The sequence below is a fragment of the Cryptomeria japonica genome, chromosome 9 (assembly GCF_030272615.1).
Source record: "Cryptomeria japonica chromosome 9, Sugi_1.0, whole genome shotgun sequence".
Taxonomy (NCBI): Eukaryota; Viridiplantae; Streptophyta; class Pinopsida; order Cupressales; family Cupressaceae; genus Cryptomeria; species Cryptomeria japonica.
The window spans coordinates 559,209,189-559,234,176 of record NC_081413.1 but is presented as its reverse complement, the minus strand read 5'-3'; the positions used below and the strand labels follow the sequence as shown (position 1 = coordinate 559,234,176).

Here is a 24,988-nt window from a genome sequence, read left to right as displayed (position 1 = left end):
AACAGTTGATGAATACAGGATGTTAGACATTTTATTAACCTCTTCCTGTGCCTTTGGGCACATCTCCTTAGTCAATTTGAAATGACTAGCCAAAGGTGTACTAACTGCTTTTGCATCTTGCATGTTAAATCTTTTCAACACCTTCTTTATATACTCACTTTGGGACAAATTCAAGGTTCTATTTTTCCTGTCCCGTGTAACCCTTATACCGAGAATTTGCTTAGCTACACCCAAATCCTTCATAGCAAATGACCTGACTAATTTCTGTTTAAGATCATTTATATGTTGCATGTTAGACCCAACAACAAGCATGTCATCAACATAAAGCAACAGGATAATATAACTGACATTATCAAATCTCTTAAAATATACACAATGATTAGAATGACATCTATGATAATTGTGTTCAGCCATGAAACTATCAAATTTTAAATACCATTGTCGGGATGCTTGCTTTAGGCCATACAGAATTTTCTTCAACCTGCACACCAAGTTCTCCTTACCTTTGACCTCATATCCCTGTGGTTGCAATATGTAAATTTCCTCCTCCAAATCTCCATGGAGAAAAGCTGTTTTGGCATCTAATTGTTCAAGATGTAAATCATCTGCAGCCACGAGACTAAGTACAGTTCTAATTGAAGTCATTTTTACAACTGGAGAAAATATTTCATCATAATCTATACCCTTTTTCTGTGCAAAACCTTTTACCACAAGTCTAGCCTTATATCTTTTCTGACCTCCTTCCTCCTCCTCAGCCTATAAACCTATTTGTTAGGCAACACACTTTTTTCTGCAGGTAAAGGGACTAGGTCCCAAGTCTCATTTTTCATCAAGGAGTCCATCTCCTCTTTCATGCCTAGCTCCCACTGTTGTTTGGCATCTACCAGCATTGCTTCTTCATATTCTTCTAGTTCACCAGAATCCGTTAATAAAATAGAATACAAAGAAGGAGAAAATCTTTCAGGGGGTCTACTTGACCTCATAGAACATCTAACACTTGTAGGAGTTTGTGGGACAATTTGTTGTTGCTGAGCATCAGGTACCTATGGCATTTCATTTTCAGGAATCTCATCCAACACCACATATTCTTGTTTGTCATGTTCATGCATCTTTTCCTGCATCTGTTCTTTATACATGACCTTCTCATTGAATATAACATCTCTACTTCTAATTATTTTCTTATTTTCAAAATCCCATAACCGATAGCCATATTCATCTATCCCATACCCAATGAAGGTACATTTTTGAGATTTAGTATCAAGCTTGGTTTTGTTTTCTTTATCAACATGGACAAAAGCTTCACAACCAAAGGTTTTCAGAAAAGAATAATTTACCTTTTTACCAGTCCATGCCTCCTTTGGAATACCACCATCCAAAGGGGTTGAAGGTCCTTTATTTATCAAATAGACAACAGTATGTACAACATCTACCCAAAAATGTAAGAGCAATCCAGCATGCAATCTCATGCTCCTTGAGCGTTCCATGATAGTCCTATTCATTCTCTCTGACACACCATTTTCTTGTGGAGTTCTTGGAACTGTCTTCTGCTTTTGAATCCCATTTAAGGAGCAGTAATCTTCAAATGCTTTGCTGCAATACTCACCTCCATTATCCGATCTGAGACACTTCAACTTTTTCCCTGTCTCATTCTCAACCAAAGCTTTCCATTTCTTAAAAGTTTCAAAAACATCTGATTTTTGTTTTAGGAAATATACCCATGTTTTTCTGGTTGAGTCATCAATAAAAATAACATAATAACAAGAGCCACCAAGAGATGATACCTGAGCCGGTCCCCATACATCTAAATGTATAAGCTCTAACTTCTCACTCTTCTTCTCTTTCCCAACCTTGAGAAATCTGACTCTTTTCTATTTACCATAAACATAGTTTTCACAGAACTCTAAATCAATCTTCTTTAGTCCTGGCAATAGATTTTTGGAGTGAAGGGTTTTCATCCCTTTCTCACTCATGTGCCCAAGCCTATGATGTCATATTATCGAATATGTTCTTACAACATTTATTGTTGTTGTCCCTGCAGTAACTTTATCTGTAGCAGTTAGGGTAGAGTAAGTGTTACCTGTACATAGATATAATGTGCCTACCTTCACACCTTTAGCTATTACTAATGATCCTTTACTGACCTTCCACATACTGTCTGAGAGGGTAACTATGCAACCTTCACTACCTAATTGCTCAGCAGAAATTAAATTTCTTCTTAAATTAGGAACATGTCTTACCTCCGGAAGAAACCAGTCATTTCCATTTTGCAACTTGATCTTTATCTTTCATTTTTCAACAATTTGACAGGGCTCATCATCACCCAAATATATCTGTCCAAAATCACCTTGAATATAATCTAGAAAATATTTTCTATGGGGTGTAGCATGAAATGAAGCCCCATAATCTATTACCCAGGAATCATTAACATTATCCAAACATAAGATTAAAGCATCTTGTAAAGTATTACTTGCAATATTAGCTTCCTTACTGTCATTTTCATTTTTGTCTCCTTCTTTGTTTTTCTCAGACCAACAATCTTTCTTTAGATGACCGGGCTTTCCGCAGTACCAACAATCTTTCTTTCCTCTAGATTGAGAGCGTCCTTTCTTTGACTTCCCTTGCAACTTCTCATTCCCATGGCCTTTTCCTCTTTCCTTTGATCTTCCTTTGTTCTCCACATTCAAAACACTGCTTGATGATGTTGGAGTCCCACTTGTGCTTTTCCTTCGCATTTCCTCGCTTAGGATAACACCAACAATATCATCAAATACCAAAGTATTTTTACCAGAGACAGAGTTACTTACAGCCATAACCAAGCTATTCCAGCTTTCTGGCAAAGAACATAAAATCAAGAGAGCCCTAACCTCTTTTGCAAAGGTAATTTTTACCGAAGACAGTCGACAAGTAATTGTATTAAATTCATTTAAGTGCTCTGCTACAGATCCTCCCTCACTCATTTTCAAATTAAACAAATGCTTCATAAGAAATACCTTATTCGAAGTCGAGGGTTTCTCATACAACTTTGCCAATGTCGCCATCAAATCTATAGTCATTTTTGCTTCTGTTATATTGAATGCTACAGACGGTGCAAGGCACAATCGAATGGATCTCAGTGCCTTTCTATCTAAAATGTCTCACTCTTCATCTGACATTGTGGTCGCTTTCTTTGTCTTTCCCTCCAATGGCCGCCACAAATCCTTTTGATACAAGTAATCCTCCATCTGCATTTTCCATAACCGATAGTTCTGGTTGTTAAACTTTTCAACCTTGAATTTGGAATCCTCCATTGCTCCCACTCAAATCTGAGAGTCCTTCCAATTTACAGAAAGCCTCACTCTGATACCAATTGTTAGGGTTTCAAGCAGATCCGAAGCAAATATGAACTAACAATTATATGCAGATTTAAATACAAAAGATAAAGAAATAAAACATGACACAGATAACATAAAGATTTAACGTGGTTCACCCAGAATGGGTTACGTCCACCATACGCAGTCGTCCAATCTTTCTTATTATCTAGCAAAAAAAAGTACATCAACCTTACAATGCTTTAAGCATCCCAGCCATTTATAACATGCGTTTTTAGGGCAAAAACAAAGTTGGCCTTTTTAAGGTTTTATTACAATGTCAGTTTTCATCAAAAAATACCCCCCAAAAAAATTTCTCGAGGGCTCCCGCCCTCGAACCCTCACTTTTCTAGGGGGCTGCCGCCCCCGAACCCCTGCCCAAGGCCCGACTTAGCCCCAAACCCCGACGAGGATACATGCTGAGTGTACAATACTTTGCTGATCAGTCGCCACATTTCAACAATCTTTACCTTCGAAAGATGACAACACTTTTGAAATTTTCTATTGGAGTGAATTACTTTTGTACAAATCATTCTGCAGCTTCCCTCTACACATAGGTACCTTAATTGATGAAATTAGAATAAATTGGAAACATATTCAGAGTACACATTACATCTGCTAGCATGTAAATGGCATTGAAGAACACATGACCACAGAGAATAGCGAAGACCTGCAGTCACAAGATATTCCATAATCTACTAATCAAGACCTCTACGAATGGGAGTTCTTTTCACAAATGGGAGCATCAAACAACTTTGACGTTGCTACTCTTCAAATGCTTGGCAAATGTGACTTTGATCTTCAATTTAATTGGAGTGCTTCCATACCTAATGAAATGCTGCATATAAAAGCATCTCAATTTATTTCAACAGAGAAAAGCCAATCAACCCACACCCTAGCCAACATACATTCAAATGCACCTGCTAACTTTGAGCTTGTAGCAAACCAAAATATTGCACTTGATATTATAAATATCCACGCTGCACAAAATTTGAATTCCTCACCATTACAATTAATTATTCAGGTACTGGAAAGTCATTTCTTAATTACTGTATATGTAGACTGTTAAATTCCCATTTAGATCCTGCATAATACCCATTACTTGTACTAGCACCAACAGGTATATCCACATATAATATCCAAGCTACCACAATCCATGCTGCCCTCTGTATACCTATTCAAGAATACAAACCCTTAACAGACCATTCACTATTAATGTTTCAAGAGCAATGCAAACATTTATGCTACATTTTGATAGATGAAATGAGCTTTGTTGGTCCTCAATTACTGATGAAGACTGATAAGAGATTGGGAGAAGTTTTCCCCACCAAACAACATGAATCATTTGCAACACTCTCAATCATCTTGGTTGGTGATCTTGCACAACTTCCCCCAGTTATGGATAAACCATTATATGCATCCCACTCAACAACACTGGCTCTATGGCACACCTTCAATAATGTTGTCACCTTCGATGTTTCGTTTCGACAACAAGGTACAAGGCCCTCTTGGATGCAAATCCGTGAAATGTTTCTTAATATACGCAACACAACACCATTGCAAACAAAATGGGAAAGCCTACAGATGCAGTCAACCCATGCTTTGACACTTGATCAGAACAACCACTTCAACCAACAGAAGCATTTGTTTGCAACAAATGCAGCTTCAAACACACACAACAATAAAATGTTGAAACAATTGCACTCACCCATTGCACGTGCAACAACAATCATTACACATCAGAAAGACAGACAAACACACTAAGAAGAACAACTATCATTTGAAATCCTTCTTTCTATAGACCATGAAGTAGTGCTTATTGAAAATTTATGGATAGAAGTCGGCCTTGTCAATGGTGGTTTGGGTCAAATCAAAATGATTGTCTACGATGCAGGTTCTAAGCCACCCAATCTGCCAAAATATGTGGTGGTCCTCTTCCAACATTATACTAGCCCATCATGGGATCCAACAAATCCAAAACATGTTCCCATAACGCCAATTACTAGGGGAAACCACACACAAATTTCATTAACAATGGCATGGGGTATTACTATTCACAAATCACAAGGTCTGACACTTGACTTTGCAACAGTTGACATTGGCAAAACAGAGAAACAAGGCCTTACATTTACAGTGCTTTCTAGAGTGAAATCAATTAACCACCTGTGGATTCACCCGACTTTCACTTACGAAAGGTACTCAAGGTTGAAAGGTGCTGCATCAACCATACTAAGGAAAAAAGAAGAAGCTCGTTTGTTGAACCTTTCCTAGATCACGAAAGAAAATTACTTGCAACACAAACATAAATAGGTACTGCAAATACAAGTTCATTGCAATTTTACATACTATATATTTTCTATCAATTATTTCAAGACATTACAATATTCACACTTTGCATGATCAACATGAAATGTAACCAATATTAGATTCAATTAAAATTGAACGAGGCTGTTGGATGTGAAAACTCTGATACAACAAGTACACATATGCCATACATTGTTTTCTCAACTATTTGAGTTCCTTGCAAATATGCTTCTTCTTATAGTTACCAAACTTGTTTTCTCTTTTTGTACTTGCAAGTCTTCTTGTACTTGCTGGGAATCAAATAAGAAACCAATTCAACAAACAAAACCTACAAGGGTATGCAAATAACTGTAACTTTTACAATTAATGATACCAACTTTTGTTTCTACTCTCTCTATACATTGCAAATTGCAGAACCACTACCAAAAACAAACTTTTGAATTTAAAACACTTTAACTTTTCTAATATAATGTTATTTATCACATGTATCAAATGGCAGGCAACGAAGCAACCTACAAAACAAAACAAGCACATTAACCAAATACAACACCAATAAAAAATATAAATACCTCCAATTAATATTATTTATATTTTACAACTGTTACATACATTCGCAATTTCATAACATACTTTATTACTCACAAGAAAATCTTCATACAATTACAATTTCCTAATATAATTTATTTCTCACAGGTTTAAGATGATATACACCAAATGGATATACATGTCTACAATACAATCCATTTAGAATAAGTTCTCTTTGTAATCAACTTCTTATTTTGGGAACAACTATAAACATTGATTGGTTTTGTACAGTGCCAATACTATATACTATATATCAATAAAATTACTCAATTTGACTTTAATTACATTATTTCATTATGATGCATTAACATTTCTAGGTTGCCACTGCTTTTACATTTAAACTTTCACTAATGATCAACATCCAACACTCTAATGTCATTTCTTTGAAGGTATGTATCCTGTATAAATATGTTTATAAATACAAATTCAATGACAAAATAACAACCACATTACAATGTTGAACATCATTTAACTTTGTTTACAAGTTACAAGTGTTTGCCATTTCAAAACCAGACATATACTTATCGTCTAACCGTAATTGCTTTTCATTGCCATCATCTTTGGTACTCTGCAAGGTAAATGCATATGTTTTTTTAATTATTTGCAAACTAAACTGCTTTCTGTTTTAATAGGATTAGATTGCAGTTCGTGAGTCCTTATTCCTTTCAAGGCCTTTCATTGTCACTGTTACTTAATGCCGTTAATTTGTAAGGTTGTTGCATATTGCTAGGATTTTCTATGGTTTGCCACTTTCTCATCGTGAACCCTTTTAATTTGCAAGCTAAATTACTTTGTGTTTTATTAGTGTTTGTTTTTTGACTTCCTCGAAAGTGAGGTTCTAATAAAATTAATTTCTCACATGTTTAAGATGACATACATCAAATGCATATTCACCAACATAGGGGATAGAAGGTGGATAACAAAACTTTTCTGGGTCCAACAAATAGTATTGGTTGGGATTGATACAGTCTACAATACAAACCATTTAAAATAAACACTCTTTATAGGACTTTCATTATGTTGTAAAAAATACTCTTCATGGCTCTTTCTTTCTGTACATCATTTTACTTATAACCGTTAATTTGCAGGTTTTTTACATATTGCTAGGAATTTCTGTGATGTGCCACTTTCTTGACTTGTAGCCTTTTGCTCTGCAAGGTAAATGCCTTTGTGTTTTATTAGTGCTCGTTTCTTGATTTCCTTCAAAGTGAAGTACTAATATAATTTATCTCTCACGGGTCTTAGATCATATACATCAAATGCATATCAACAAAAGGTTGTATAACATGCTACTGTTCCCAGCATGGGGGATGGAGGGTGGATAACAAAATTTTTCTGGGTCCAACAAATACTATTGGTTGGGATTAATACAGTCTACAATACAAACCATTTAGAATAAGTACTCTTTATAACACTTTCATTTTGTTGTAAAAAATACTCGTCATGGCTCTTTTTTTCTGTACATCATTTTACTTATAGCTGTTAATTTGCAGGTTTTTTACATATTGCTAGGAATTTTTGTGATGTGCCACTTTCTTGACTTGTAGCCTTTTGATCTGCAAGGTAAATGCCTTTGTGTTTTATTAGTGCTCGTTTCTTGATTTCCTTCAAAGTGAAGTACTAATACAATTTATCTCTCACGGGTCTTAGATCATATACATCAAATGCATATCAACAAAAGGTTGTATAACATGCTACTGTTACCAGCATGGGGGATGGAGGGTGGATAACAAATTTTTTTTGGGTCCAACAAATACTACTGGTTGGCATGGCAATTTCTTTTTATACATCATGCTACATTCAATAGCATGGAGGATGGTGGGTGGACAACTTTTTCTTTTGGGAACAACTATAACCATTGGTTGGATTTTGTACAGTGCCAATACTATATACTATATAGTAAAAAAAAAAACCAATTTCAAATTTATTACATTCTCTCATTATGATGCTCGCACAAAAAACCTTCTTGTAATTTTATAAGTCATTTACAATCAGACCTATCAGCCCCTCTTGCAGGCACTTCCCTGCTAGTCATCATAACTGTCGTATCCTTGGAAGCATTGCATAAATAATTAAAGAAAAATAACAAAAATATGCTAATCTATAAGAATATGCTAAAGGTATTCTATGACAAGGCAAATCTAATGCATGGCTGCAATTGTCCAAAGTAAATCTCAAAAAAGTAGTGAAAAGGCAACCTGAATTCCAAAGTACAGGTGCGGAAAAGGACAGGGACGCACTTTTCGCCTATAGAAGGCGAACGTTCTGAAACCAATTTAAAATGTTGGCATGTGGACGTTAAAAACATTTTATTCTGTTTTAGTCCATTCTGAATTCTATAAAATATACCGATCTGAACGAGGCGCCAAATGACGAATAGGGAAGGGCAGTTGTAAAGCCCTCATTCAATCGGTAGCTCAACATCTCTACATTTTTTCACGCGGGTCGACAGCTTATGCATTTGAGTTGTGATCGATTCTACTGCATTCCTATCAAATCCTTAATCAAAGCAGTTCTTGGAAATTGTGTGAAATGGTAAGAGCGATTGGAGTGTCCGGGGCAGTACCAGGTGTTCCTTGCCCGGGGTTCGAATCCCGTACGGTTCAGTCCAGAAAAGCTTTCCATCATGGCTCTGTGGTGCTACATTCCCGCCCATATCGTAAAAGAGGAATCATCAGGGTGACAAACTCCGTAGTTGGTCACGTTCCCAATGAGGTTTGGTTAACCCCTTGCAGTCTATTTAAGTATTTTATATAGTCTATTCGAAAATACAGTACCATCAAAAACATCCTTAATGTGATCCATTTATGCAGATCCAGTTCTCTTTCAAAGTTGATTCCCATATACTTTTTAGAGTTTGAATAAAATTCTTATGATTTCCTCATCTTCAAAGTGGGTGGATGGACGATTGAAGGAGAAAGGATCTTACAGTCGTATACACAATCTCATTCTAATTGTAAGCTCTTTGATTAACAACTTTTCCCACGAAGAAGACAAGAGGTTCACATTGATCTTAGCAATAAATTGTATAAAACAACTTAAGTCCACGTTCTGAAAAATACAATAAGACTGCAAAACCCTAGTAGTAAATAGTGTTAACGGTGGAGATTGGACCCTGGGTGCTAGGTCTAGTGATGTAATGAGTAGTTTTTAGATTGGTTGTGCATATGGAATGGACTAAATACGGGAGAGCTTAAAATTCGTTAGCGCTTAAACGGTTGGCACATTACGGCTGTTTAGGCTGGGGAAGGATCCCACGTAAAGTACAATGTGCCTGCTGTTTACTTCAAGCCATAATTTTTTTCAGAGTATATTTTGATTGGTGGTTTTTCTCAGTCAATTTGTTGACAACTGTTTCGACTTTTTCAGAGCACTATGAGGTGCAGGGTGCTTAAAAGCGTTGCCGTGAGGCTTGTACTTTTGGGCCCTTGAGTACTCATTACAAAAATGCTTTCTTCCCATTTTCATATGCAGGACCAAGGAGATGGCCTCTTCCCTTAGCAGGATCAAATCATAATCACGGAACCATAAAAAACTGAATAGGTTGATAATTTGCAGATAGAGACGTTCTTATTTCAGGAACAATTGCAGCCATGCATTACACAATATTAGGCTCCATAAGATCAGCCCAGCCTCAATCGCCAAGAAATCATCCAAAAGATAAATAACATAAACACCAGACAAACACAAACCAACTTTAAGAGATAGGATAAGAGTCAAGAAGCTGCCTCTGTCACACTCATGCCCATTCCACTATCTACGCCAGTCTGAATAGTGACTAGCCTTCTCTGGATTGTTTCTCATGTCTGCAAGAACTTACACTCTTGGCCACAACTACCTTGTTGACAATGAGTCCATTGATTTCATCGACCCTACATTTTCTGGCTAAGTTCATGTGACTAGATTTATCCTTTTTTATAAAGACTTATTATTAATTTTGTGAAGCTAGCCTTAGCCGTCCTTTAGATGGCACCGCAAGTCTATCGAGACTTCAACAAATACTGAAATGCCCCCTTCTGGATTTACCCTAGTATTTGCACAAGAATCACAATTTCAATAAAAGCAAGAGATGGGACATGGTTATAGATATATCTTTACCAAGTAAACTGCCCTTTTAACAAGATAAAACCTGATTTAAATCCTGCAACCACAATCTATACATATGCACTTTTCAGTCATTAGGGTTAAATGAGAACATGCAATTATCTCAAATCAATAAAATAGATCATATCTATATTACTGCCTAGTATTCAATCACAATAGGGTTTGGAGGAGGAAGCATGAGAGGTCTGCTCGAAGCCATCCCTGCACTAATAAGCCCAAGAGTGGACACTTACCCTCTTGGCCTCAGTGGCAGGCACATTGGACATCCACTTGGTGTGGTCTACCTAGTGGGGCGCTTGTATCTACTTTCCCTATTCATGCCTCATCCCTTTAAGTCAATAGTCGATCATTGTAGGGTTGGGAGAGGAAATTCAATAGCGGGCCTTGTAATCCACTCATCTAAGCCCAAGAGTGGACATTCACCCTCTTGGCCCCAGTGGCGGGCACATTAGATATCCACTCAGGGTCTGACAACTGCTCCTCTTCCTTACACCTCCTTTCCTTCCCTATATGATTGCTTTTTACAAACAGATTTATGTTCATTCAAATGTATTTTACATTCAACATATATATATATATATATATATATATATATATATATATATATATAAGAGATTATATCATAAATGCTAACTTATAATGCATAGGCTAAACATATACTTAGGCATACCACAAAGATAATTATTAATGCTATTATCTGCTTGGTATAATAAATCTGGATCTGATCTGTTATAGGCCTGATCTTAGTTCGTACTTGCTGCTTAATATGGTCTTTCTGATCTGGATCAATGTTTCCTTCAACTGATTGCTGGATGTGTGTTTCTGATCTGGATTAATATCTGACTTCAGATTGATGCTTCTTTCCATTTCATTGATCCTTCCTGATTCAATTTAGGTCTCCCTCAAATCTGCACATTCTACCTTTCAAATCTACCCGATAATATATTCAAGTCTGTTGCAATAATCTGCTGTAATGATATATTTATATCTGCTGCAAAGATATATTTTTATCTGATATATTTCTGTCTGCTCTAATGCTCATCCTCTCCCCATTTCTGTGTAGCATAGTATGTATGTTGCAATTCAATGTTAAAGCCAACTCTCATTGTTATGTGTCCTCAAAATTGATGGAATGAAAAATAGCTATATTATGATATGTTGGAGAATGTAGGTTACAAGACTTGTTTGTGTTCGAACTGCATGTAATTTGGCTGTGTAGGCGTGGACAACTATATTAGCAAGTGATTTGCAAATTGGATTGAGAAAGTTGCTTTGAGCGACCGAAGTAGTCGATTTTCATCAAAAGTTGTTGAAAGCTCAAAATTCTTTGAAAAGACAGATTCAAAGCCAACAATTGGATTTAGTGATGAAGATAGCCTTAGGGTGATTGAGAGCATCTTAGGAAAGTGAAACAATAGGGAAGCAAATGAAGAAATAGTGTATTTTACAGTTGGCGATGAAATTGTTTGTTTTGCGGCAGGGAGTGTTTTTGCAATCACACTGACAATTTCTGCAGCAATTGGTTCATTGTAAGAACCCCTGCTGGTTCTGACTTAAATTTTCAGTTTTAAACACTTAGGAATTTTGTCAAACAGTTGGCAAACAATCTCTTTCCAGCTGGTAAATGTTTTTCTTGTTTGGTTTCCTCCTTTAAGAGTGATGATAAGATGCATAAAATTACTTACTAAGTTTGCCGAATGACTGCAAATGAATTAGGATGTAATGCAAGGTAATTCTCTGACTTTCTCAAATTATATGATGACTGGAAATGATATGCAGCTATATGAATGAACATCTACAGCTAAGAGGTATTTTTACAAACATTTAGCATGGAATCTTCAAGACTCCAGGTGACTGAAAATGAAATGCATGTACAGCTACAGCCATATGACATGATATCAAACAATTTATATGCGAACTCCCCAACTCTATAAAGACTGAAACTTATGCAAATATGAAGCCACAGCTGTTAGGCATTTTGTCAAACACATGCCATGCAACCTTTTAACTTCAACTTGATATTTAGTACTGAAATTCTGATTTGCATACAACTGATTACAATGCTCAATAATCTGATTACAATGATTTGACATTCAAGAACATTGATATCAAACGAATATAGCAATGCAACATTAATGGCAGCGATTATACTTCAGACCTGGAAGTAGTGAATTGACTGAAATGTTTGCAGCAGATAGAATAGACCTTCAAATAACGGCTTCCAAAGATTGTGCCTCCAACAATCCAAAAATCGCTTTTGAAACCCCTGATGGTAAACTTCAGAAACTTCATTGATTAAGCCCAATGGTGGACTTTGATATAAATCCACTCTACTTAGAAGGTCTGGGTTTGCATCCAACCTTCAGCTTCCTAGGATTTTCGTCCTTAGAAACTAACCAATCACTGACTTTCAACAACAAGAAGAAATGGCTTCAATGAAATAATCTCATAACATGCTCTTGAAGGAAGACAAGGTTTGTTTATAAAGACTCCTAAAACTCCAAATCAATCTCCACGTTCAATGTGGGATAAATCCTCCTTTACTTTTAATTCCTCCTTATGAAGTCAGCCATCTAGAATCTTCTAATAAATCATTAATAATATAATTTATATTTGCACTTTGTCATTTAATTTCTTCCTTGGCTAGGCGCTCAATAATTAATTAAAACATGGCCCCATTTTAATGATGAGTATGACCCTTTCTTTATGAAATAATAATAACTTATAATATAACATTAAATGGCCTCATAATAAAATTTATTAATAAAGTTATCACTTTATTAATAATCAAATAAGCATAACTCCATGATTTATCAATATTTCTTCATTTTGTCTGCACCGAGGAGTTGACCATTTTGTCCTCTGTCCAACCCACTTACTTAAAATAGAAAGGGTCCCTCTCGATTGCCTCCTGACTTACTATAAATAGTAAGTATATGAAACTGAGCCCAAACAAAGTCCAATTTGAACCAAATGAAGAGCATTCTTGAACACTTCTGATCTTTGGAATGGGAATAAGCCTCCTGCACTGCCAATTGGAACCCTCTAATCAGCAATCTTAGCCTAAGAGGCCCAATAATAGGCTAATCCAATCATAAACCATATCATCCGAAAAAGGGGACATTACATTCATGTAGAAGGCAATTTTGCAATTGCCTTGAAAGTTTTGTAAATGTTGGTCTGTTGGAAGTGGCATTTTTTGCGAATATGTCTCATGGATAGGTTAATGGATATAGAGAGTCCTCTTCCTCTTTCACATGATTGTTGAATGGAATACATTGATTTGAAGTGTTTATTATATGAAAAAGGGGGGATAAAATGTTCATGGGTTGACACTTTTGGGATTTGATTCATTTTTGTTCAAAACTTGGAGCTGTTAGTTGGAGAACAGTTTTTATATGGAGATGCAGGCAGTTTGTGGATGTGGAGCTGAAATTTAGTTTTCCATGAGCTCATTTGTATTCATTTATATGAAACATTTATCATCTTGTAGTTGATTGGATTTAGTGATTTAGGAGTTTCAAGCACATTTCACTAATTTGTAAATTTTTCAATAGAGTTCAAGAGTCAACAAATTGTTTTTAATTACTTGCCACTTGCTAATGCAAATATTGTCTACTTAAGCAAAGATAATATTGTGAATAAAACAAAAATCAAACTTGGAAGATTTTATCTTGGAAACCCCCAATGTGGAGGAAAAACTAGTCTTATGTTAGTGGTAATGACCTTGCTACCTTCTTAATTATCGTGGGAAGATAATTACAATAAGTGGGACTTCAATTTTGCCTTGTACTTTTGTATATCTCCTTTAAACAATTGAACTCCACAATATTTCTTTGATTCTCTAATCTCCAAAAATATACATGCTTTAAATCAAAGAAGTAATAGTCTGCAAAAAATCGCGGTTATACTCGATTAATCTTGAATCTTGGAGCTAGCCGATCTATTCCTCGAAAAAATCCCAATTCACGAAAAAATTGTTGACCCAATTTTCAACGATTTTTTGCATTTAAATTGCATTAAAATCATTTTAAAACCCCTAAAAAATGGCAAAAAGAGTGAAAAAAATCATTGTAAAAGCTTGCAAAACCCTAGAAAAATTCATCAAATTATTGAATTGCTCGAAAATAGGGCCAATCCAAGACGGATTCAGAGTCAATGTGGAATCAACATTGAAACAGTTGGTTATTTTGTACTTTAGTTTTCTTTCCGAGCTTTGAAAATCCCTAAATAAAGGAGTGGAGGAGCAATGGCGGTCATCAATTGAATTTGAAAGGGCCTCAATCATCCTAAATCGTGTAGGGCATATGAGATAGTGTCAAAGCAGCTGGCAAATCTGCTTTAAATTGCGGCTTCGATATGACTTAAGCTCTTTGGACACTCCGCCCCATGGATTTTGTTGTGAACAAGTATATAATTAATATTGTACACTAGATTTAAAATTAATACTATTATGCACTATTATAGATGGCACTTTGACGAGGAAGGAGCGACCCCTATAGTTTATAATTAATACCAAAGAAGCAATAGTCACCAAAAAATTGCGACTGATCGTGATTAATCGTGAGCTGGGTAAGGGCATGATTTTTTCCCCAAAAAATCATGGGAAAATTGGTCAACAATTTCACAATTTTTTGCATTCAAATCACAATTAAACTATGGGTATAGTCAGCTGCAAAAGTCATGAAATATCAACAAACCTAAAATCGGTGCAAAACCTCAAAACAGTGAAAAAACCCTACGAATGTCTCATAAAAGGTGTCGCATGACATCTTTAGTGCGTTCTTGGTCGCGGAAGAGTATTCAATCAATGGAAATTAGAGGGTTTTTAGCGACGTGATAGGCAGAAATTCCAAGTATTCATCTCCGCAATACTATTTCTTTGTTGCATTTTTCTATGATTTAGTTATTTAGTTGAAGGACCCCTTGTTTTTCTATTTTGTGCCTTATTATTTTTCTATGGTTATTTTTCAATTGGCAAACATATACCCAAATGTTCTTCTCACCAAAAAACACAATAACATTCCAATTGTTCATATTAAAGCCTAATATGGGCTAGACATTATGAACATTTTTAGTTGAAAATGGAGATTGGTATCGACAACTTATGTGATTCTTTTTGATGTTTGTACGTGATAATATTCATAGCATAACTCATAAGTTTGTAATATTAGATATTATTTTGCTTTCCATCTCCCTTTTGTGGTCTAAGTTTGATTTACTTTTTTTTGCATCCAAAAACTCTAAAACGCCTCTAAAAGCATCATTTCGCCTAATACAAAGATCATTTTGCTCTCTTCACTTGCTCTTTTCGCATTTTCTCTAATTTTCTTTTTTGGGGGCATAGCCCCCGAACCCCCACTTTCGACCCATGGGGAAACAAAACGTTTCCTTGCACCTCTTCTATCGTTGGGTTTTTTCTCACATCTACACCTTGTGAAACTTATCCTTACTACTACTCAAACCCATTAAGGTCTCCAATCCCAAACCCCTACTTAGTGGGATCTCGTACCCATACTAGCAAGTTAGCTATTTTATAATACTTTTGTTGATTAATTGATTGACATATCTCTAAATCAATATATGTAACCTCAAACTAGATAGTATGCCATCTCTTAAAATCATCTATTCTAGTCTGCAGATGTCCGTAACATAAAAGGCATGCATAGAGAAAAACTACTAAACTTTATACTTAGTTTATAGGTTGACTTTATAAAGTCACAAACTATATTATAATTGACATTTTGACAACTGTAACTATCTAGTTATTATTTATTCTGCTGTGGTATGATTTGTGCATTGTAATTAGCGGTATGAATATAAACTACAAAAATCTATTTTCTAGAATTCATGGGTTGAACTCTCTATTTTATTTGCTTTGAATATCTCTATGCTATTGAAATGCCCTTAAATATATATAAAACGTAGTTCTTGATTGTTTTTCTACAATTTCCTACGTTTTTTTATAAATTTTTCCTTTATTTTTTCCCTATTTTTACAAAAAATATTATACTTTTGGTTTGCTGATTTTTTCCCTAAAAGATTAATGCTGCTATGCTTTAAATCCTCATTTCAATATTCTTTTATAGATTTCTATGAACAATTGTGTTCTATTTGCTGCTCTATCTGATAAAATAAATACATGAATGAATAATACGAATGACAATGCATACTAGACATAGGAGTAAAATCTATGTTTATTCGCACATGAAGTTATTACAGAAGAAGATCAAAAGATGGTTAGCCAAGGATCAAAGTTGATCTGACGAGATCATACTACTTTCCTTGATGGTACACAATCTATTTAAAAGATCCGATGGTTGCCAAAAGGAACACAACCGACACATAATAATAGACATTGTACATTGGCTACAACATTAGTGTTAGTGACTTCAATTCTGCCTTGTACTTTTGTTTATCTCCTTTTATATAAAGTTTAAACAACTGAACTGCACAATATTTCTTTGATTCTCTAATCTCCAAAACAATACATGCTTTAAACCCTCATTTCAATATCTTTTTATAGATTTCTATGAACAATTGTGTTCTATTTACTGTTCTATCTGATAAAATAAATACATGAATTAATAATTGAGATGACAATGCATACTAGACAAAGGAGTAAAATATATGTTTATTTGCACATTAAATTATTACAGAAGAAGATTAGAGATGGTTAGCCAAGGAACAGAGTCGGTCCGACTAGATCATACTTCTTTCCTTGATGATACACAATCTATTTGCAAGACTCGATGGTTGCCAAAAGGAATACAATTGACACATAATAATAGACATTGTACATTGACTACATCATCCCCTTAAAAGAAAAAAAGTCGTCTTCCAGAGGACAAGGAAACATCGAGTAACATTAGGGTAGACTTTCCAAATCGATGATGATATTGTAAGCAAGGATTTGTAACAAACTTGGAAGCTTACAATGTGAATTTGGACTTAGATTGTATTTGGCAAATCAAATAAGTGTGGTGGGGGCTTAGGGTCAATGATCCTAGTGGAGTCAAGGGGTAGTGCCCCTTGTGGGTCCAAGGGCAACGCCTTTGGCGTACACTTTGTTGTGGTGCAAAGTGGGGTTGAGGGGTGGAGCCCCTGCCACCAAGCCCAAATTAAAACCTTTAAAACCACACAGAATTTCATGGTGCATATCATCTTCATGATTTTTTAAGATGCAGAAAACAATGTTGACAAAGATAGGAAATCTCTTTAACCAACGTATAATGTTGATCAAGGAAGGAAGTTCTATGATGGTTGATGGCCATACGATGTGGATGCAAAGTGATTTTTGCCCAAGGATTGATGGTGCAAGATGATGTCGTGGGTTGTATGATGCAAGATTTTGTTAGGTATATGATGGAGGATCTGCTACTAAGAGACCGCATGGTGCTAAAAAATGAAGCGAGCAGGTTGTATGATGGAGAGTTGAAACTGATGTTGAATGTCATACCAAGCAAATTGATGATGATGTGCGTTGAGAATGCCATACAATGTACCTTGATGGAGGGTGTCATATGGTGCCATCAAAGGATAGCCATACCTTGCAAGTCAAAGAAGATAATATGGTGTAGTGAAGTTCTACAATGTCTATTGAGTGTTTTGCAATAAGTCATATTGTGAAGGGCCATATGATGTACAGGAGCTTGACTTGCCATGCAATGTGAAATTGACTTCTTTTGTGTCGTATGTGATGATTTATTTCCTTCACCAAGAGGTGTTGTACTTTATGGCATTGCCATACAATGTGGAACTTTTTCCATACGATGTGCTCAATGAATGAATGCTTTTACCATATGACTCGAACAAGCTATACAATGTATTCTAAAGGAGACAACCATATGATTTTGAGAAAATGGTAGCTGAACGATGCACACAGAGTGTGAATGACTGTAGCTGCTGTACTATGTAAAGGCATTTAGGAACCCGCTATGCTATGTAGCTTGGCCATACAACGTAATCCAACCATTTAATATAGTTGGGCTATGTAATTGGGTTTTTTATTATTTTCAACTTTGATTGCGGAATAATATTTTTGCCTCTTACTTTCCATTGCTTTTCTATTTTTTAATTTTCTTTTTCGTTTTCTATAAATTTAATGTGAAGTTGATTTGAATTGACCAATATTTATACACTCCACGTTAAGTACTTTTCTCTTAGTACTCCAAGATGTATCGTTTGTACTGCATTTTGCAAAGTCGGATACCTCTATTGCAACTGTTGTCTTTTGCAAACCATGGATTGCATCCCACAAAAATAAATTGTCCAACTTTGTAAAATCATTTTTCATTGGTTACTCTTCACTGAGTGTCGTAGCTTTGAGAAAATTACAAGTCAATGGAAATACTTCATAATCCTCCATTTGTCAATGAAATAGGCGATGGAGAGAATTTGTTTCATACTCTAAACATGATTGTAATTCCAAAATTCCTTTGTCAGGTTCCATTGAAACCTGATTTTTTATCCATTCTTTTCTAGAATCTGAATTTGATGAATTACAGAAAGCTGCTTCTTCACTTACGGCTTGGTTCTTTAAATCAATTACATACTTCTGTTCCTTGTTTTCAATGGGGATTGTATTCTTTTTCCAATTGGGGTCAGCTTTGGCTGCTACTAGCCAACCTTGACCCAACAATGCATTGTACACTTTTTTCCTTACTGAAATAACTATAAAGCTCAACAAAAATGATTGGGTTCCAATAATTTCCTTTTGTCCCATTAATACCTTGACCCTAGTGGAGCTCTATTGTCATTTTCTAAATGGTTAGAAGTGGCATCCCTCCCATTAGTTTGGTTGGGTCTAAGAGTGTTAATTGTGTTGTTCATATTTTGAAGGTTTTGTTGGAGTAATTGGGAGGAGTAGGCTAATGGGAAGCACAACTGACTAGGTACAAGAAGGGGACATTACAGAACATAATATGGTCCTGCTGACAGGTGCTACTGAAGTTGCTGGTTGTTGTTGATCACTTAAGATACAACTGCTGTATGTGATGAAGATCTTGCTACCATTTTAATTCTGCCCTTTTTTGTGCTCTGATAATTTTGCAAAGAGTATGAATCTTCTGCTCTTTGGATGTTGCTGAAGTCTGATGGCAGACTGCTGATATGAAACAAAGGTGTGACAGCTCGTCAAGCACACACCTGTCAATGCAATTTTAAACTCGAAAAAGGAAATCTCTCTTTCTTATAGAGGTGCACACTTTATAATAGAAATTTGTCTTTGAAAAGTAAATTATTGTCTTCTTTATGTAGGTGTGCACCTGATAGTGCAATTTAATTCTTGAAATCGAAAACCTGATTTCTTTCACAGAAGTGTGCACTTGTCAATGGAATTTTGAACGTGAAATTGAAGACTTAGTTAACTTCACAAAGGTTGATTTGAAAGCATTTGGGTCCACAAGCAATCCCGCATCACCAAACATTTGTAGGTTTTGTTTTCAGTTTTCCTTTAGTTTTGGTGTGTTTGTTGATTTGTAGTTGTCTTCTGAACTTGCTTCCTTGGGAGAGTGCTACAAAAATGTTTTAGGTTTGTCTTTGTTTCAATCATCAATGGTAGTGTTGAGAAATTATTAGTGAACTATTTTAAATTCAAATCTAGTTGCTACAAGTCTTTTTTTTCCTTAAAAAATGGGCTGCTATAGAGGGCGACAGGAGTATAGTTCATTTTTTGCTGCAGGACCTGTTTAATGCTACTACAGGGACTCTACATTTTCTTGTTACAGGAGTTACATATTTCTGCTACAAGGACTGTATTTTTTTCTGTACGAATTGTGCATTTGCAGGTATTTTCAACTATAGCAGATTTGTATATTTTTGCTTCAGGGATTGTGTATTTTTGTATAGGGCCTGTGTATTGATGCTATAGGAGGGCTATGTGTATCTGTTTTTACAATGTTTAGTACCTTTTGGCTATGTGTATTGATGATTTTGTTCTTCTAAAGGTTGCTACAAGTCTACATTTAAGAAGTGATGCCAGTCCACATCATGTGGAGGAAGTTCTGACCCTTTTTGCGAATTAACTGTTCAGAAGACTGAATGCTGATCCAAGGAAGATTAAACACTTAAGAATGACTTAACAATATTTCATCTTGCTGCTTTCTGTACTTTTAAAACCTATTATTATAATGTTTTTACAGAAAAAATAAAAACCAGAATGCTTGAAAACAAAATCATTTAAAATGGAGTCTATCCTACTGTGCTATGGAGATAGAAGCATTATCATTATTATTAATTTCCAAAAAGAAGATGCATTCAAAGGTGTGTAGAATACATCGATGGACTGCTTTACTGTTGTCAAGAAACTTATTAGGAAGCACTTTGATTGCACTATAATCTAGCAATATTAACAATAGGTTTCCAGTTGAACATTCCACAAATGCTATGCTTTTTTTCTTGTTCTTACTTGAAATTGGTTAGTGTTGAGTGATATATACTCCAAATTACCTTTTCTATCATGTCAACAGATTGTGTGAATGTAGTCCACTTCAAGTCCATCTTAACCTTGTGAGTTTTTTTATTTTCCACATCCATTAAGTCATATAACGAGTTTGAGATTTGCAGGTGCACATGGAGGAGAAACTTGATGCAGATCCCAAAACTGTCCTCTCTATCATACTAGGTGGTGGAGCTGGAACACGACTCTTTCCTCTCACAAGAAGAAGAGCAAAGCCTGCTGTATGTATTTCTATGCAATACAAAATACTTTTGTACAGAAATTGCTGAAATGTATGAAAAAATTGTTATAGATGCTAAAGTTTTTTTGTTGTATTGCTCTTGTTTCATGTCCTCCAGTATCCTTGTCATTCATACATGATATCATTCGAGAATTTATATAATTGTCAATTGTTTATATTGCTAATAAGGTGCCAGTTTATACTTGTTCACAAATTCTGGATATTATATATACAAATTGCAAAATAAGAAGACTAGGTCCCAATTTCACCTACATTTGTTCTTGCCTACAAGAAAGAGAACCCAGTGATTTTATTTATCACATTATGGTGGATTGACAGTACTGGCATAGAGAAGACTGCATTGGTTGGATGTTAACTGGTTGATCTGGTGTGCTTGGAATTGATTTAGTTTGATAACCTTAGTCAACACTTAACCTTTTTATCAGTTTCTGAGTTTGCTTCTTCATCATTTTTTAACAAGTTGTTTTGTCTGTGATTTGGAGCATTCTTCTGTTAAGTGTTGAGTTCACTTAGTATTGATGCTGGGATTTCATATTATAGTTAATCACTTATTATTTCTCTTTTGTTGTTATGATCTTGCAGGTACCAATTGGAGGGGCATATAGGCTTGTCGATATACCAATGAGCAATTGTATTAACAGTGGAATCAACAAAATATTTATCTTAACTCAATTTAATTCACAGTCACTGAATCGCCATATTTCCAGGGCATATGGTTTTGGAAATGGTGTGAACTTTGGTGATGGATTTGCTGAGGTTTGTGCTTTATCTTACATAGCTTAGATAAATCTTTTATTGTTTCTCTCATTTGAGCATACAGTAAGTAATATAGGGATCAGTGGTTTGCACAATGAACTTGGTTCACGCCATTACCTGATTCAATCACAAATAATTATGAGAACAGGTCCTAGCAGCTACTCAGACTCCAGGCCAGGAGGGTATGAATTGGTTCCAGGGAACTGCTGATGCTGTGAGACAATTTATTTGGCTTTTTGAGGTAGGATTAGACTAAAGAACTGAGAGTCTGATTGGGAGATTGTGGAGGAGAGCTTTGGCCATTTATATGAGATCTGGAATAATATTTGAATGTTCTCCTGCTCTTCTCATGATTACATTCAACTTGCTTGTTACAGGATCCCAGGAACAAATACATAGAGAATGTTATTATTTTGTCTGGCGACCATCTCTATCGAATGGACTACATGGATTTTGTACAGGTTCTTATTAGTAGAAGCACAATTTCTCCACTGGATCTATTATTGATTCATCATATCATCTCTATGCATATTTCATGTGTCGCTGAATGCATTTTTCCCTCTATAGTTTCTAGGTGCTTATATTCCTTCGCATTTTCATCTGTTCATGCTGGTTAATGAAAAATACTGTATTTGCAGAAACACATCAATGTGAATGCTGATATCACTATTTCATGTGTACCAATGGATGACAAGTAAACCATCTCTAGCTCTCAATCATTGCAATAAAACATTTTTCCATTTTTCTTTTGATCGTTGGGCACTGACTAGATATTCTGGAGTGGTGTAGCAGTTGTTGATGAATAATATATAAATAAAATTATAGTTGTGGGAATGTGTCAAATATACAGAAGCAAAGTACACTTACTAAGGAATTAAAGATGCATTGAATACAATATAATGTTTTAATAGCCATAGTGTGGTATCCCTTGACAATCTGACCCTGTTTTGCTGATTTGAGCTCCAAGGAATATTGTCAAACACTTGGCTTGCAATGTCTGTACTTGCAATTGTAGTTCCTTCTTTTGGTGTTTTGGTTTGTTTTGATGAATGTTTGTGATATATTGGCAATGTTTATACAATAATTTAATGCAGAAAAAGTAGGAGATGTTGCAATAATAATTTTCAACTCAAAACTGAAATTGCATTGCGAAGACAGCTGAAAATTCCAGATTTTTATACCAGCTTAAATACTCAGTATTTTCATAATATATTGACAACCCAATTCATAAAATAACCCTTATTATCTAAAACAACAATACCGAGAAAATCTAAGAGTTACAATTCATGAACTCGTAGGAAACATGCCTTGAAAGTTTGAAACCTTCTGAAAATGGATGCCAGAATAAAGTATAAAGTTGCAGCAGTCATACAGCAGAGAGAATAATCCTCACACTACTGAAAATGGAGTCTTCGATCAGCTATTTTAGAACCCCTGCTAGTTCCAGAGATAAATGCTCTAAATCTGCACCAGTATGATTCCCACGTGCCAAAAGAAGAAAGCTCTAACAGCTGGAAATGTAACAGCAGCGTATATCTCAGTTCTTCCAGTAATTAATCTTCAAACCCTTGTACAATCTTTCCAATCTGCACACAATGACTCCCAAGTGCCAATGAAGAGGGCACAACCAGCAATAGAGATTTACCAAATAAGATTAACCTTCAATTAATTTCAGATCTGCGAATAGATGTTCTTTAAACCCTTCACAACTTCTAGATCTTTCACCAATGAAGCTCAGTGTTGACTCCTGGATGAAGCCAATCTCACAGGCAATCCTTCTGAAGATCTTTCACAACCTCAGGTATGCAAATCAATGAGAGTTTTCATTCTCAATGATCAAAGAAGTGCAGAAACCTTAGGTTTCTTCTCCGAGAGAGGAGCTCTCCAAACACACAAGTATAAAAAAGATCTAATGATGCCTTTTTTCATTTCTTTTGGTGCTTTTTATATTCATCTCCGATTAGTCAATTTCTCTAGAAGGCTCTTTGAAATCATTTAAATGATATTTACTATTTGCCTTTCACTTTAATAAATGCTTTAATAAATGGGCTCACAAATAATAATTTTTTTTAATGTACTTAAGTGACCTTTTTGAGGGTCATGGCCTCATTAGACATAAAGTGAATTTAAAACTTTATAATTTATTATTAATAAAGTAATCACTTTAATAATAATTAAATAACATAACTCCACAAATTATCATTATTTTTCAATTCCGTCTCAACCTGGGAGTTAACCATTGTATCCTCTGTGCAACCAACTGCCTTACTAAAAATAGTAAGGGCCCCTCTCTGACATCCACTGACTTACGATAAATAGTAATTCCCTCAAAACCAAACCAAAGACCTCTGAATATCAATGCCTCTGAACATATGAAGGGTCTGGAGATGAAAACACCAACAATTGTCCTTTGGAGAGCCAAAAAAAACTGCACAACAAGGTCCTTTAATCACCAGTATTAGCCTACAAGGACCCAGTGATAAGCTAAATCCATTAAGTCTGATGCATGCTCAAAATGGGGACATTACACATAGCTATTGACAATTAAATATGCAAAGGATTATGAAAGAGGGTTACTGAAAAAAGACGCCGCCTAAAGCATAGTAGTGTCATATTTATGAGGCAACAGCATGACAAACTGAAAGTGTAAATGAAATTCAATTATACGGGTTTTAAGGGGGAAAAACATGGCAAATTAAGAAATGCTAAAATACTCAGAAAACATGGAAATAAAACCACAATCGTTATTTCATGCCAAATAGAGTGCTTAGAATCCTACACCTTAAACCTAAAGTTTTTTTTGATATAGCAAACCCTACAATTTGTGCATTATGGAGCACTTGCTGATCCACATAGAATACAAAAGGAATCACAAATAAATAATGTTTGAGCCTGTTGATGTTATAGCAGCAGGAAATATCTTTCTCCTGTCTGCTATCTTAATTATTAATACTATATGTTTTGCTGTCTTATATCAACGATCTCCTTATTTATTCTCTAACTAGTTCTAAATTGCTTCTACATAATAACTCTTTATTATTTTCATTAACTAACGTATTTAGTTGTGATTATCTTTTCGGCACTGTTGGATTAACGCACCCCTTTGGATTGGTCATGTTCCAATTATCAAGTCGTGTCATTTCATTTGATCGGGTATATAGGTTCCTCGATCGGGAGTATTGAGGGAGAATT

The 24,988-nt window shown here is 35.3% G+C and overlaps 1 protein-coding gene across 1 annotated transcript in view; it reads left to right on the top strand.

Moving 5' to 3' along the window:
• Nucleotides 1-8,382: 8,382 nt before the first annotated feature.
• LOC131070818 (glucose-1-phosphate adenylyltransferase large subunit 1) overlaps nucleotides 8,383-24,988 on the top strand; it is a 93,627-nt gene continuing 77,021 nt past the window's right edge. The window contains exons 1-6 of the mRNA XM_058006480.2: nucleotides 8,383-8,951; nucleotides 20,907-21,020; nucleotides 21,623-21,796; nucleotides 21,945-22,037; nucleotides 22,174-22,257; nucleotides 22,435-22,490. Of these exons, the coding sequence (XP_057862463.2) occupies nucleotides 8,769-8,951; nucleotides 20,907-21,020; nucleotides 21,623-21,796; nucleotides 21,945-22,037; nucleotides 22,174-22,257; nucleotides 22,435-22,490 (704 nt within the window). The 5' untranslated portion in view covers nucleotides 8,383-8,768. The remainder of the gene's footprint in view (nucleotides 8,952-20,906; nucleotides 21,021-21,622; nucleotides 21,797-21,944; nucleotides 22,038-22,173; nucleotides 22,258-22,434; nucleotides 22,491-24,988) is intronic.